At 41.6% G+C, this 15,598-nt stretch overlaps 3 protein-coding genes across 7 annotated transcripts; 2 read left to right on the forward strand and 1 right to left on the reverse strand.

Moving 5' to 3' along the window:
• Positions 1–191: 191 nt before the first annotated feature.
• Positions 192–4,267, forward strand: LOC121813652. The gene is made up of 3 exons (XM_042217538.1): positions 192–412; positions 560–4,088; positions 4,196–4,267. Exons 2-3 carry the CDS (start codon positions 792–794, stop codon positions 4,265–4,267), a joined length of 3,369 nt encoding a protein of 1,122 aa, XP_042073472.1. The 5' UTR covers positions 192–412; positions 560–791.
• LOC121813653 lies at positions 4,194–10,777 on the forward strand. Of its 3 annotated transcripts, XM_042217541.1 has the most exons (6): positions 4,194–7,035; positions 8,203–8,336; positions 8,551–8,684; positions 8,819–8,910; positions 10,079–10,312; positions 10,464–10,777. In XM_042217541.1, exon 1 carries the CDS (start codon positions 4,293–4,295, stop codon positions 6,690–6,692), a length of 2,400 nt encoding a protein of 799 aa, XP_042073475.1. In that variant the 5' UTR covers positions 4,194–4,292; the 3' UTR covers positions 6,693–7,035; positions 8,203–8,336; positions 8,551–8,684; positions 8,819–8,910; positions 10,079–10,312; positions 10,464–10,777. The 3 variants fall into 3 exon arrangements, with proteins under 3 accessions (XP_042073475.1, XP_042073473.1, XP_042073474.1); XM_042217539.1 differs by having other exon boundaries at positions 10,079–10,777; XM_042217540.1 differs by having other exon boundaries at positions 8,556–8,684; positions 10,079–10,777.
• A 33-nt stretch (positions 10,778–10,810) lies between these two features.
• Positions 10,811–15,588, reverse strand: LOC121813654 (two-component response regulator ORR7-like). 3 transcript variants are annotated; one of them, XM_042217542.1, is made up of 3 exons: positions 15,157–15,588; positions 12,118–12,162; positions 10,811–12,025 (listed from the first exon to the last, which is right to left on the reverse strand). In XM_042217542.1, the coding sequence occupies exons 1-3, from the start codon at positions 15,440–15,442 to the stop codon at positions 11,700–11,702; spliced, it is 657 nt and encodes a 218-aa protein (XP_042073476.1). In that variant the 5' UTR covers positions 15,443–15,588; the 3' UTR covers positions 10,811–11,699. The 3 variants fall into 3 exon arrangements, with proteins under 3 accessions (XP_042073476.1, XP_042073478.1, XP_042073477.1); XM_042217544.1 differs by lacking the exon at positions 15,157–15,588 and adding an exon at positions 14,805–14,913; XM_042217543.1 differs by lacking the exon at positions 15,157–15,588 and adding an exon at positions 13,378–14,782.
• Positions 15,589–15,598: the final 10 nt, after the last annotated feature.

Below are 15,598 nucleotides of genomic sequence, written 5' to 3' on the forward strand. Positions count from 1 at the left end.
AAGGATAAGGATAAATTCAGTCATGGCTCAAAGCATTCATTTTTTTCATGTTGTTTTCAAATCGGTCTGGTAAATCCAAATGACCTTTGACAGATGCCCACATATACTGCGGGCCGAGGGTAATTAAAACCAAGATAGCAATGCACAATTTGCAATAAAACCTCCAAACACATCTATTGTGTGTAACGGCGGATATGTAAAGCTAGCGCATATTCACGTAATATAACGTTCGTGCTTTTATTTTGGTAACTTCCTGTGTGACCGGAAGTGAATGATGTAACGGTAAACAACTTGAGGTACAAAAAAGACGGAAGAAAACGGAAAACTAATGCTAACGGAGAAAAGGGAGAGAAGAATATGGTTAAATTGTACAAAAACGAATGGTTCTAGCTACAGTCGACAGGGGAACAAGGTTTGTAATGTATATGATTTAATTTGAGCAATCTGAAATGTATAATATGTATTCTATAGTTTAATAGAAAACGGTTAGACCAGCGTAATGAGTGATTAAGATGGTGTTGCATGAATAATATGGTAATTGTTTTATTTGTTTGTCTAGCTCTTACGTTGGTTCGTTGTCTGATACACGGCAAGGAATAATAAAGGTCATTCAACAACCATCAGTTCTGGCCTTCTCAGTTCGACTGGATGCTACAGTAAGAGCTTGACCGCCGCCATTTTGCTACACCACGAGGGCTCAAGGTTTAACGGCAATTCCCACAACGTCCAGCAGATGGCAGAAGCAGGTCAGAGAACAAAACGGTGAAAGGCATAAGGAAAATAAAGTTAAAATGGAGGATCCAGAAGAAGACATTAATGAACAGTTTGCAAACAAAGAACAAATATTAAATGAGCCACAAGATAAAGCTCAAAGTAACTCCGCGATTCCAAGGCGTTCAGAAAGAGCCAAGGTGCCAACCGAAAAAATGATAACTTATCAGAAAGAAGAGATAAGTAAAAAAGAAAAAAGACTATTAACTCTTTATGAACAATGGAAAATACGAGTGCGAGAAACAAGAGAAAGATTAAAGTTGGACATTTCAGAGAAAGAAATGGCAGATCTTGCAGATGATGTAGAGCAAAGAAAAGATGAACTGCTAAAGTTGTACACTGAAATGAGAAGTCACATTGCACCTTCATCAGACATACAAAGAAAAACCGATGCATGTGAAGCAGTTACTCATGACATCGTGAAAGTCATCCTGGAAAGAATAAGCGGTGTAGATGGAGATTTTGATGGAGAATATGAAAGAAAACGTCTACGCAGACTATTAGAACATGATTATGCCCAATCCATCTGTGGTTCAACTGCAGCATCGAAACGTAGCCAACTGTCTTCAGCCTCACATCTTGCTTCAAAACGAGCAGATGCAGCAGCAGAACTAGCAGCAAAGGAGGCAGAGTACAAGATTGTACAAGAGGAACAAAGACAGAAGGAAAAGATAAAGGCTCTAGAAGAGGAGCATAAGAAACAAATGGCAGCTCAAACATCAGAGTTGGAACGCCTGAAAGCCGAAAGGGAGGTGGAAGCCGCTCGCGCCAGGTTGGACGCCTACAACAGAGAGTTGTCGCAACTTGATGATGCATATTCAGTTAAGATGGAAAAGGTGAACCCAGAGCACACACCCAAACACACTGTACCATCATACTCCATACCGGCGCCAACAGCCCCTCCTAGTGTCAGCCAGCTTGCACAGGCGGTACAAGACAGCATAAGAATAAATAGACTCCCCACGCCAGAACCAACTATGTTTAGTGGTGAGCCAATAAAATTTATCGAATGGAAATCCACTTTCATGTCACTTATTGAACAAATTGGCATGTCAGCAGCAGATAAACTGTACTATCTGAAAAGGTATGTAACCGGCTCAGCTCGCAAGTGCCTTGAAGGGACTTTCTTCAGAAATGATGAAGAAGCGTATAACGACGCTTGGGCAAAGTTAAACCAAAGGTACGGCCAACCATTCGTGCTACAAAGGGCATTTAGAGAGAAGTTATCTAGTTGGCCTAAAATACAGTCGAGAGATGCTGATGGGCTAAGGAACTTTGCTGATTTTGTGAATGCATGCACACTTGCCATGCCTCATGTGAAAGGACTGCAAATACTCAATGACTGTGAAGAAAATCAGAAACTGTTGCATAAACTGCCAGACTGGATAAACACAAGATGGAACAGGCATGTAACAAAGACACTCATGGACGGTGGTGAATTCCCCAGCTTCAGTGAATTTGCCTCCTTTCTCTCACTTGAAGCAGAAGTAGCATGCAACCCAGTCACTTCCATACATGCACTTCGCTCCACGGAAACAAATGATGACAAAAGAAACACAAGAGAAGTCAAAAGAAACAAGGCAAGTGTATTCAACATTAACACAACTGAACGAGATGCAAAGACTAAAATATACAACAGTTCTTCATGCACACTGTGCCAAGAGTCGCATCCACTTATAAAGTGCCCAAAGTTTCTGCAAATGACCCTGGAAATGAAAAAGAAACATGTAAAGGATAATAAACATTGTTATGGTTGTTTAAAGCAAGGTCATAGTGCTAAGGACTGCAAACGGCGTCTCACTTGTGAAACCTGCTCTAAGAGACACCCGACCTGTCTTCACGATGAGAACTACAGCATCAGTCTGCAAAGAGAAAAGCAAGCTCAAGTGAGTACAGACAACGCAACACAAGGGAACTCACCTGAAAGTGCAACAGCCATTGCGTTAAATGTCGCTAGAGCAGAACACACAGTCAGCACCTCCATGATAATCCCAGTATGGGTCTCAACGGCTGCTAATCCACAAAGGGAAAAACTAGTCTATGCGCTACTAGACACGCAGAGTGACACTGTTTTTATAGATCAGGATGTAACACAGAAACTGCAAGCAAATGTGTGCCCTGTCAAACTCAGACTAACCACAATGATGGGTAAAAACGCAGTAGTAAGCAGTGGAAAGGTGTGTGATCTTCTAGTGAGAGGTTACAATTCAGCAACAGTGCTAAGGCTCCCAACTGCTTACACAAAGGACTTCATACCTGCAAATAGAGAACACATACCAACATGTGACACGGCAAAACTGTGGAGTCATTTGTCGTCCATTGCAGATGAGATCCCACCGCTCCTCAGTTGTGAGGTGAGTCTCCTGATAGGTTATACTTGTCCCCAAGCTCTGGTGCCCAGACAAGTACTCTTAGGTAAAGACAATGAGCCATATGCCATCCAAACTGATTTAGGATGGAGCATAGTTGGCAACTCAGTGCCATGCAATGCATCAGAGACAACAAGGAGTCTCTGTCACAGAATAACTGTTAAAGAAATGCCTCCATGTACTCCCGCAGATGCAATACGTGCACTAGAAAGGGACTTTAAAGAAAACGAAATAAACGAAAAGATGGTGTCTCAAGACGACCTTAGGTTTCTTGAGAAACTTGAACAAGGCATAACACAAACAGAAAAGGGACATTATGAAATGCCATTGCCATTTAAAGAAAGGCCACAAATGCCAGATAACAGACAACTCGCCGAGAGCAGACTCAATCAGCTCAAACGTAAACTAATGCGCAATGAAAAATACAAAAGGGACTATGTCACATATATGAATGACATTATACAAAGGGGTGATGCCGAAGAGACTGATGATAATGGACCTGAAGGTGAGACATGGTACATACCGCACCACGGCATCTATCACCCAAAGAAACCAGAACGGTTACGTGTGGTGTTCGATTGTTCAGCCAGACACAAGGGTACCTGTCTTAACGACCATTTACTAAATGGCCCTGACATGATAAACAACCTGACCGGCGTGCTTGTCCGCTTCCGACAACATCGGGTAGCACTAATGTGCGACATTGAAAAAATGTTCCACCAATTCAAAGTCAATACAAACGATCGCGACTACCTACGCTTTTTATGGTGGAAGGGAGGAGACATGAGCAAACCACCTCAAGCTTATCGAATGGCTGTACATCTCTTTGGCGCTGTTTCGTCACCTGGTTGTGCAAATTACGGATTTAAACGCTTAGCCAAAGAGAACAGCTCCAAGTACCCCGTAGCGGCACAGTTTATAACCAGAGACTTCTATGTCGATGATGGGGTAACAAGCGTTGAGACAGTGAAAGACGCTGTACAACTCACAAGAGAAGCACGTGAGCTATGTGCGAAAGGTGGACTAAGGTTACACAAGTTTGTGTTTAACAACAGTGTTGCACTCAAAGACATTCCTACTTCAGAACATGCAACAGACACAAAAACAAAGGACTTGACATTCAGTGAATCACAAACAGAAAGAGCACTCGGGATGTATTGGAACATAGAAAAGGATTGTTTTACATTCAACAGAGCTGTAAAGGACCAACCCCCAACCAGACGCAGCATCTTGTCCACAGTCGCAGCAATATTTGACCCGTTGGGTTTCATCGCTCCGTACGTTCTTAACGGCAAAAGAATCCTGCAGGAAATGTGCTGCCAAGGTACAGACTGGGATGATCCACTCTCTGAACATCTCAACCCGCAATGGCAGTGCTGGAAAGAAGATCTGCACAACCTGAAAAGGTTGCAAATAAACAGATGTTATGTTCCTGCATCGTTTGGAGATGTGGTAAAAAGAGAATTGCACCACTTTTCTGATGCAAGTACGACAGGATATGGACAGTGCACTTACCTAAGACTGATAAACAAAAACAAAGAGGTACACTGTAGTTTTGTAATGGGCAAAGCTCGAGTCTCTCCAACAAAGGTTACCACAATTCCGAGGCTAGAGTTGACCGCAGCTGCAGTATCAATCACAGTAAGCAGCATGCTAAAGGAAGAGTTACTCTATGACAATGTGGAAGAGTTCTTTTGGACAGATTCAAAGGTCACGCTGGGGTACATTAGCAATGAAGCAAGACGCTTCCACACATTCGTTGCCAATAGAGTGCAAAAAATACGTAACAATACTGCACCACAGCAATGGTTCTATGTACCGACGAGTGAAAACCCCGCTGACATAACATCAAGGGGCACATCAGTAGCAGAACTGCTATCATCAAACTGGCTCACAGGCCCTCAGTTCTTATGGGAAAGGAAGTTAAATCTTCCAACTAAAGAGTCTATTGAACTTTTGGTGGGAGATCCAGAGGTGAGAAAAGTGCAAACACTCAACAGCCAAACTACAGAACACAGAAGTCTCTGTGACCGTCTCACAAGGTTCTCATCCTGGTCACATGCTGTCAGTGCCATAGCACGTCTCAAGCGTTTCTTACTCAGAGACAAATCAAAGTCACTCAGCACTGTAACTGAAAGACAAAACGCTGAAATGGTGATTATCAAAAACTTACAAGGACTAACATTTTCAGATGAGATAAAGACATTAAGCAAAGGAAAGGCACTACATGAGAGCAACAAAATGTACAACTTGGATCCTTTCTTGGACGAAGACAATGTGCTCAAGGTGGGAGGAAGGCTACAACACTCATCGCTTCCTAACACATTCAAACATCCAACTGTCATTCCAAGAGACCATCATATTACTAAACTCATAATCGCTCACTGTCACGAAAGAATAAATCATCAAGGAAAGAGCTTCACAATGAATGAAATACGGTCCAGCGGTTATTGGATTCCCAAGCTAAGTCAAACAGTATCAGACTACATTCGTCAGTGTGTGACATGTCGGAGACTAAGGAGAGCTGTGGAAGGACAAAAAATGAAAGATCTCCCCACAGAAAGAGTCGAACACTCTCCGCCTTTCACATACTGTGGTATGGATGTTTTTGGCCCGTTCCTAACCAAACAAGCAAGAAAAGAAAACAAAAGGTACGCTCTCCTTTTCACTTGTTTCTATTTCCGAGCAGTACACGTAGAAATGTTAGAAGACCTGACTACGGACGCTTTCATTAATGGACTAAGGTGCTTTATAGCTCTGAGAGGCTCTGTCAGACAAATAAAATGTGATCGAGGTACTAACTTTGTAGGTGCCAAAAATGAACTGTGTGCAGCACTGAATGAAATAGACACTGAAAAACTGACAACCTTTCTATCTGAAAAACAATGTGATTTTGTGTTTAACACACCCCATGCTAGCCACGCAGGTGGAGTATGGGAACGACAAATTCGGACTGTGAGAAACGTCCTCAACGCCACACTTGCTCTCGCAAAGAGACGACTCACCGATTCATCGCTCAGAACCTTTCTCTATGAAGCAGCTGCAATAGTAAACAGCCGCCCGTTGACGACAGACAATCTCAATGATCCAAACAGTTTGAAACCAATAACTCCAAATCATCTCCTAACTATGAAAACCACAACAGCTTTGCCTCCTCCAGGACAGTTTGTTAAAGAGGATCTGTATGCTCGGAAGCAATGGCGTCAGGTACAATACCTGACAGAGCAATTTTGGGGCAGATGGAAGAGAGAATATCTTCACAACATCAGGGTTCGGCAGAGATGGCATGCTGCTAAAAGGAATATGCAAGTAGGTGACATAGTGATGGACAAGGAAGAAATACTGCCACGATCCCAATGGAGACTTGGTAGGGTTGTGGACACCATAACAGACAAAGATGGACTTGTGAGAAAGGTCAAAGTAACCTTTGCAGACAGAAACCTTAGTAAAAAGGGTGAACGTTTGCATAAGATGTCTACAGTGGAACGCCCAGTTCATAAGTTGGTTCTACTGTTAGAAAGTTGCGAAAAGCAAGATGCATTAAGAAGTTAAAACGCAATGAAAATTTGTTGTTGCATATACAAAGGTATTATTATTGTTAAGTTACCTGTTTAGAAATTATTTGCGTTTTATTTGTTTGTAACAGCAAATAATTTGGTGGGAGTGTAACGGCGGATATGTAAAGCTAGCGCATATTCACGTAATATAACATTTGTGCTTTTAGTTTGGTAACTTCCTGTGTGACCGGAAGTGAATGATGTAACGGTAAACAACTTGATGTGCAAAAGAGACGGAAGAAAACGGAAAACTAATGCTAACGGAGAAAAGGGAGAGAAGAATATAGTTAAATTGTACAAAAACGAATGGTTCTAGCTACAGTCGACAGGGGAACAAGGTTTGTAATGTATATGATTTAATTTGAGCAATCTGAAATTAGGGCTGCCACAAACGATTATTTTGATAGTCGACTAGTCACCGATTATTTATGCGATTAGTCGACTAATCAGATCATCATCCACTGGACGTAAAACTACAGCTTATTGCACCAGCAGCATCTGCTCTTATATAACTATCATTAGCTTACAGCTTTAAGCTTTTAAGGTGCTAACTAAAAATAAAGACAAGATGATAGTTTATTCAATTTTAATGAAATTTGCAGATTGTTTCGGTAAAGTTTAATAAACTCCTTGCTATCTAAAATATAACAGGACACCGGAGTATATTCTCCAGCATCTCACACTTCTGATAATCAGCTGTCTGCTTGACGTTTATTCAGCTGTGTAAAAACTATAACTTTAATCTCAGCCAAACCGATTTACTCAGGAACAAATAAAATACTAAAAAAAAAAAGCCAAACAACAACATTTTTAATTTATCTAAGTGACTCATATATATTTAACCTGAGTCGCGAAAGACGGCGGTGGGTTTGAAAACAATTTGCCGGGAGTCCGGTGTTCTCACAGCGCTAGTGACCTAGCCCCCGGCTAGCTATCGAGCTAGTGGGTAACAGACGTCTCCGAAAACGTCAGAGCGCTTTTGAAAATATGTGGTGTCCTGATAAACTGAGCCGATATTTGAGGTTTACACAGCTACATTCTCGCCTGAAAATACGTTAAACGTTTATTTTGTGACCCAGAAAGAATAATAAGAGTAATATTAAAACTAACTAGCTACCGCCATTGTTGGAAACTAAGCTGGGCCGCGCTATGAATTCTGGGACACAGCTGCTTCTTCTTCTTCGGGGTTTAACGGCAGCTGGCATCCTTGTAAAAGCAGTGCTGCCATCTTCTGTTTCAGTCCGTTATTACACTCTTAAATCCTGCTATTATTCCTGCGTCTTTTGCGATCTTACAAAGCTTCAAACGACATGTCGACTATTAAATCAGTCGTCGACGATTTTGATAGTCGACGTAATCGTGACTAGTCGACAAATCGTGGCAGCCCTATCTGAAATGCATAATATGTATTATATAGTTTAATAGAAAACGGTTAGACCAGCGTAATGAGCGGTTAAGATGCTGTTACATGAATAATATGGTAATTGTTTTATTTGTTTGTCTAGCTCTTACGTTGGTTCGTTGTCTGATACACGGCAAGGAATAATAAAGGTCATTCAACAACCATCAGTTCTGGCCTTCTCAGTTCGACTGGATGCTACACTGGGTTTTCAGCATTAATAAAGAAACCTGCAACAAGGTGAGTAATGTTTGAGGTCCAAAAGAAATCAACACAGAGAAACTTTTACAGTGCTTTTCTACTCTACCTGAACATTCAAAGCGCTCTATACAGGTTGCCTCATTCACACCTGTTCATAGAAGCCCTTTTTCTGTGCTTTCTATCTAACATTCACACACATTCATACTCTGATGAATGCATCAGAGAGTGACTTGGGGTTAATGTCTTGCCCAAGGACAGTTAGCATGCAGTCTGGAGCAGCCAGGGATCGACCCAAAAACCATCTGATTAGTAGATGACCTGCTCCACCTCCTGCTCCACCTCCTGAGCCACAGCCACCCCTTTCAGAGGTAAAGAATGATTTAGAAAGTAAGTACAGTAATTTTTTGAGGTGATTTGATTAAAAAACATCATTTTTGCTTCTAATTACATAATTAAGGTGTAATTACATCTTCCAACAAATTGATACATAAACGTATCATTTATCTACTAAAAATACATAGGAGCTGGCGTCATGTTGTGGAAGCTGCCATCTTGCCCCACCATCATACACTGGCTGAGATGGGCATCGCTGCGCCGCCTTTTCATGTTTTATGTAAGTGGATTTATACATTACTTTGAATTTAAAGATGTCAAATAGCTCTTTCACACTACATATGACTATTTCACATTTGTACATGTATATTTTGGTGATCTCTTTCTCAGTATGTTTTTCTTCTTATGGAAATAAGCTAATTTTAAACCGGTTAATGTTAGGCTCCAGTGTCCTAAAAAAATCACACCTTTCCCCTGATAAACAAATTGATTGGATTCTCACATTGTGTGGGAATTGATTATCAATTACAACTTCAATGAGCCACTTCAAAGAAAGTTTCACCCGCGTGGGCAGCAACAGAAAGTCCAGATGTGGAAACAGAAGGTTTCCACATTAAAATATCGATATTTGAATCATTTTGGGTGAAATTGTAGTTTTTCATTAACAGGAACGCAGTGGAAAGAAACTATCATTCAGATTGTCTACATTGGAAAGAACTACTCCCTCTTCCGCCTTTTATAGTCATGTGTGAAATACGGCTGTATAAATGTGTGGCAGCCTGTGGCGTGCGCACTCACAACAATGGCTGAGCGTAACTGGAGTCATGTGCGCACGTATTTTACATCCACAAACAGCCGAGACGTGGTTTGCGATACATGTGGCAAGAAAGTGAGGTGTTGTGGCAACACCACTAACCTTGTCAAACACCTCAAAGTAAATCATATCACAGAATATGACGAGCTTATGTTGAGGCAAACTGAAGAGGAGGAGAAGGACGGGTGCTGCTAGGGTGAGACAGACGTCTCTCAGGGAGTCCTTTAGTGCTGCAGGCAGGCAAGGTGTTCACATAGTGCACAACTTCAGGTTTTTGATTTCTATATGATGAATTCTGCATTATTAAGTGATAAGAACAAGTAATCTGATGTCCTGTAATGATTATGACGCTATAATTTGAGATACAATAAAAGAGTAAAGTTTTTGTACAAAGTATCGGAGCAGTATCGTCGATACCACCCTGAATTTTACTTGGTATGGGATCGGAAAGGAAATCAGTGGTATCACACATCACTAGTGATCAAATGTCAGGCCAAGCTGGAACTGATTCCTGTCTTCTGTAACTTCTACAACACTGTCCAATAGAGACACATGAATGAAATGCAGCGTCATTAAAAACACTGATGATCTTTATTAAAAAATGTAATACATTTACATCTGAATAAACTTTTAGGCATTACGCTGACGGAGGGATGGATGGACCATGAATGCTTTCTCATCCTTCTTGTCATGCACCATGGAAGTGTCTGAGGGGCTTTTCCACTTGGAATGGGGATACTGTGTCCACACTTCAGAGGTGGAGTTTCCAGCATCTCACCTGGGCCTCATCTGCAAACAATCAGCAGGAGGGCTTCTTAAACCAGCGCTGCCTGCTACTCCTCGCCAGTTTGTTCTGCCATCTCCAGTGGTAACTAGGCTTCCCCTCTGCTCCAGTTCTGGCGTGCTCCTTCCCTGTGTTTAACCTTGTTTTCCCTGTGTTTAGCTCTCCTCTGCCAACATACTCATCCTACCCTCAAACTCCCTTACCCGTCCAGCAACTTCTTCTCCCTCTGTTGCAGAATTCCCGTTGGATTGTTCCCATCAGCAGCCAGGTGTTCAGTCTCTCGATAGCTTTTCCTCTGGTTCCTGCTGTCTGCTGACACTCCTAGCTCGAGCCACGTTCTCCATTCCCTCTCTTTAAACAAAGTCTCATAAATAGTTTAACCATGTGCATTGAATCTGCATTTGGGTCTAAGCTTTCTATGCAGGGAAGAAATCATCACAGTGACATCTATTTAATTTTCAATTCAATTTTATTTAAAGAGCGCCAAATGACAGCAACAGTCACCTGAAGGCGCTTTATATTGTAAGATATACTTACAAAGAAAACCCCAACAATCATATGACCCCCTATGAGCAAGCACTTTGGCGACAGTGGGAAGGAAAAACTCCCTTTTAACAGGAAGAAACCTCCAGCAGAACCAGGCTCAGGGAGGGGCGGCCATCTGCTGCGACCGGTTGGGGAGGGGCAAGGAAAATAGTATAAAGACATGGAACAGAGACAGAGGTTAATAACAAGTACCATTCAGTGCAGAGAGGTCTATTAAACATAGTGGGTGAAGAAGAAACACCCAGTGCATCATGGGAATCCCCCGGCAGCCTAATGCTGGGCATACACTGTGCGATTTTTGGCCCATTTTGAGCCGATTTTTCAGTCGTGCGATCGTTTTGGGGATCGTCCCGAGTTTGGCCTTGATCAAACTTCTCACCCCTGCGAGTCAATCCTACAGTTTGATCAGGAGCCGAATAACGCGACTGAAAAATCACAGCACAGTGTATGCCCAGCTTATTGCAGCATAGAGGATTCAGGATCACCTGAGTAGGCCATCAGATTACTGAAAGGATACTGAAAAAACCGAAGCAGTCTTAGTCTTCATTGCTGCTGGTCGACTCAATTGAAAACCTCTGAAGTTTGCACACAGGCAAGTATTCCTCTTCTTCCTCAAAATCCTCTCGGGAACGCTTCCTCGAGCCTCCAGTTTCATGTTCAAGCTCTTCGTGCGCATCTTCAAATACTTCAGAGTCATCATCGCTCCATCTCATTCTTTTGTTTGGTCCCAAATCTTCATCCCTCTCTCTAGACCTCTTCCTGGAAACACCTGGCTGAGGGTCCTCTTCTGGGATGTACTGGCGACCATCCATGCGGCCTTCAAATGCCTCCTCATTTTCAATGCCACCAACATTGAAAATGATCACAACCACAGCATTGTGATCCCCGTGCTGTTCATCGTTGTCACCATTGGCATTATTGTCCCTCACATGAATATTTTGAACGTCGTCGTCGTCATCGTTGCCGTCGCCGTCGCCGCCGTCATCGTCGTCGTCATTGTCGTCGTCATTGTCGTCGTCATCATCGTCGTCATCACGTCGTCGTCGTCGTCGTCGTCGTCGTCGTCGTCGTCGTCGTCGTCGTCATCGTCTTCGTCCCCGTAAAGGTAATTGTCATATTGTGCCAGTACTGAAGCTATTAGCTCATCTAGATAGCAACAAAAATCATGGAGAGCGAGATACAGATCGTTCAGGAAGCCATTAGCAGGTTCCTGATCTCCATTTGGGAACCTTTGTGGGTTAACCTGTTGGCCTGCAAGATCATTAAATCTTTTAATTAACATCCATAACTATCTGCTGAAAATCTGTTTTTCATCAATTTCAAGACTGAGTACATGTGCTTACCGTTTTGGTTATTTTGTGGTCCGTCTCCACTTGCACTCATTTTGACTACAAGGAACACAAAACAACAATGATCACTAAACCTCAACCCAGAATGTTCAGAGAATTTGCTTTTTTGGTGATGACTTTAGGCTGCGTCCAAACGTACACGGCTATGTTTGAAAACGGACGTTTTTCCTTTTTCGTTTAAAAAAAAAAAAAAATCCAGTCCACATGTGCAGTTTTGAAAAAATATCTCCTTCCACATCTAAACGCTAAAAACAAAGTGAAACGCTGTCAAGAACACGCCAAATCTTAACCGTGTGGAAATGTTGGCCAATCAGAAGTCTAGAAGCCTGGGTGGGAAAACCTCATAAAACCTTACGTACTTCTGAGAAGTTTTTGTCTTTTTCTGGAAAAGCAGCTAATTTTGTGTTACTTTCACGTGCCTTCATCGTTTCAAATGTTAATAACTAAAGACAGACTCACAACTTTGGAGTGGACTAAATGCATACAGCATACATAAATGTCATTTTTTTAAATTACATTTATTCCAAACCGACGTCAGGATTTGGGTTGGGAGAGCGTCTGTGTTGAATGTAGAATCCACGTCTGATGTAAGCGTGTAAAAACTGCAGATACTAAGATTAACAGACACAGTATGTTGTCTACATCTGCCATTGTAGAAATTGATCTCATGTAAACACTAACGTGGCCACAGCTGACTTCAACAGCGGCGCACACTTTTGACATTGCCTGAGTAAATGTCCGTTTTCCTCGTCCACACCTAAACACAAAAACGTGCTTTTTAAAAATCTCACCTTTCAGTGACTCAATCTGCTGTTTAGGTGTGGACGAAAGGCCCAAATGCAGAGACAAAGCTGCGCTTTCAAAAATAGCCGTGTACATGTGCACGTAGGCTCAGTTTCTCAGAAATTCTAATAGTTTGTTTGAGAACAAAACTTACGTCTTCTCTATTTTCCTAAATGAACAAAATAATCTGAGAAATAATCGTGTTAAAAAGAGCTTCTGTCACTCTAAGATATGATTAAGAACATTTTCTAATTTATGTATCATTTGTCAAATATTACATCAGCTGACAAATAGTTAAGTCTTCATTTGTTTTCCTGAATAATAGATCCACATCATCCTCTCTATGATGGAAAATATAGTCTAGTCTTGCACAATGTAAAGTACATAAATACTGTCCTGGCAAGCAGGAAAATCAGGCTTTATATATTTAAGTAAATGATCTTGAGTTTATAAACTGAAATTTGAGCTTACTTTAGTTCTTGGTAGATTACACAGCAGTTAATCCTCAGGGAAACGTCCAAATGTCACTAAATAGTGGTCTGCTTTCATTCGGTTGCAGTGTCTCTTCAGTTTTGTGTTCATATGCTGATGTTTTCATTCAAACATGCTTAAATGCTGTGATGTCACTTTAGCAGCAAAGACTGCGGAATGTGCAGAGATTCTTTTGACATCAAGTTGTTTGCTCAGATTTTGATATCTTTTAAATGGAGACAAAACAAAACGCTATGGCAACAAAACAACAAGCTGTTTCCAGTGCTTAATATTTAACATGTCTTTGTTATAACTTTTATTTGTACAAATCTGTGATGTTGATGTGCACAACGTGGGATTTAGACCTCGGAGGGTTAATCAACAAATCACGAAAAATTAGGTTTAAATTTCTGTTCATGACGGTGCAGATTTCTGACATTTTGTGTACTTGAAGCATTTAACAATTTGATTGTTTTCTAATAAAAACTGTGTGAAACTCAAGTTAGACCTGTGTTTGTAAATGAACCGCCCCATGTTGTGTAGCTTTCTGGATTTTATACTTATTGGGCTACATATTAATTTACTATACAGGCTATACAGTAGATAAAATCTAACCTCACATGTTTTATGTAACTAAAGTGTTTAATCATGTGGGCTACAGACAGTAATCAAGTTATGGACTATATTGATATGAAAAACATGCATACTTAGTGCATTTGAATCATTTTAACCATATGTAACCACCTGCATGTCATGGTCCTGGGACTTCTACCTGGTTTTTTGTGTGTCTTGTATTGTTGTTGTTTGATGTCAGCTTTAGGGTCCCTCGGTTGTTCTGTTAAGATGTTGCTTATTTGATTTCCCCTCGTGACTTTACCCCCTGTGTGCCCCCTCTGTGTATCTGCCAGCCCCCATGCCTCGTTTCTCCTCCTTGTGTTTTATTCCATGTTTTCCCAGCCCGCTATGTCTGTGTTCTCTTCCAATCTGGTCTGCGTCTCTGTGTGCTTCCTGTTTTACTTTGATAGTCTCCCGTCAGTGTTGTGTTACTCCTGCCGTGTCTCGTTATGATTATCAGTGTCACCTGTGTTCCCCGTGTGCTCCCACTTCCCTCGTTAACCCTCTGTGTATTTGTGTCCACGTCTCCTACATTACCTACATAATAGAGCTATAATAAATGTTTGTTTGGGGTTTTTTTAAGTACAGAAATCAGCTGCTAAAATAATTGTTTTGACTTTTTGGGAATGCTTTACGGTCTGTTCTGTAGGAACGCTGAATTCATATATTGACTGTCTGGCCCCTTCTGGCTATTTAGTAGTTGCTGAAGGAGATTTTGTTCATCCCCAGCTAATCTCATCCATATTTATATAAAATCTAGCATACTCCACACCACACAAAGTCAGAAGCCAGTTAAAATCTGTACGTGGTACCTGAGGCGGTGCTGCACTGACCAGTTGTTTCTGGCTATTTGCTGGTTCAGCCTGCCTATCACTGCAACTCTTGGCTCTTATTGGTCAGGCTGGTGTGTGTGTGCGTGCGTGCGTGCGTGCGTGCGTGTGTGTGTGTGTGTGTGTGTGTATTGTAAAGACTTGATTCCCACAGTCCAAGTCAGGGTTTTAAAATGCGTTGCTGTCTCCATCCAGCATCAAAGCTGCATTGAAATTTCCTTCAATGAAATTTTGGCTCAAAGAAAAACAGTGTTGTTACTGTCAATCTCCAATTAAAATAAAAGTGTAATTAAACCAAACGAAAGTAATGTACTAATGCTGGTCAAGACATTACCTGTAGCTGAGTGACATTTCCTCCAATTTCTGTTGGTGTCTGCAGTTGAGTCAGCACGTGAGCTATGTGCGAAAGGTGGACTAAGGTTACATAAGTTTGTGTCTAACAACAGTGTTGCACTCAAAGACATTCCTACTTCAGAACATGCAACAGACACAAAAACAAAGGACTTGACATTCAGTGAATCACAAACAGAAAGAGCACTCGGGATGTATTGGAACATAGAAAAGGATTGTTTTACATTCAACAGAGCTGTAAAGGACAAAACCCCAACCGTACGCAGCATCTTGTCCACAGTCGCAGCAATATTTTACCCGTTGGGTTTCATCGCTCCGTATGTTCTTAACGGCAAAAGAATCCTGCAGGATTCTAGGGCAAAGATGGCGCCGGTGTACGTGGCTGCTCGTCTGTCGCTGTCAGTTTTGTTTGTTTTTATATCTCT

The sequence above is a fragment of the Haplochromis burtoni genome, unplaced genomic scaffold (genome assembly GCF_018398535.1).
Source record: "Haplochromis burtoni strain Fernald_Lab_line unplaced genomic scaffold, NCSU_Asbu1 Contig_2168, whole genome shotgun sequence".
Taxonomy (NCBI): Eukaryota; Metazoa; Chordata; class Actinopteri; order Cichliformes; family Cichlidae; genus Haplochromis; species Haplochromis burtoni.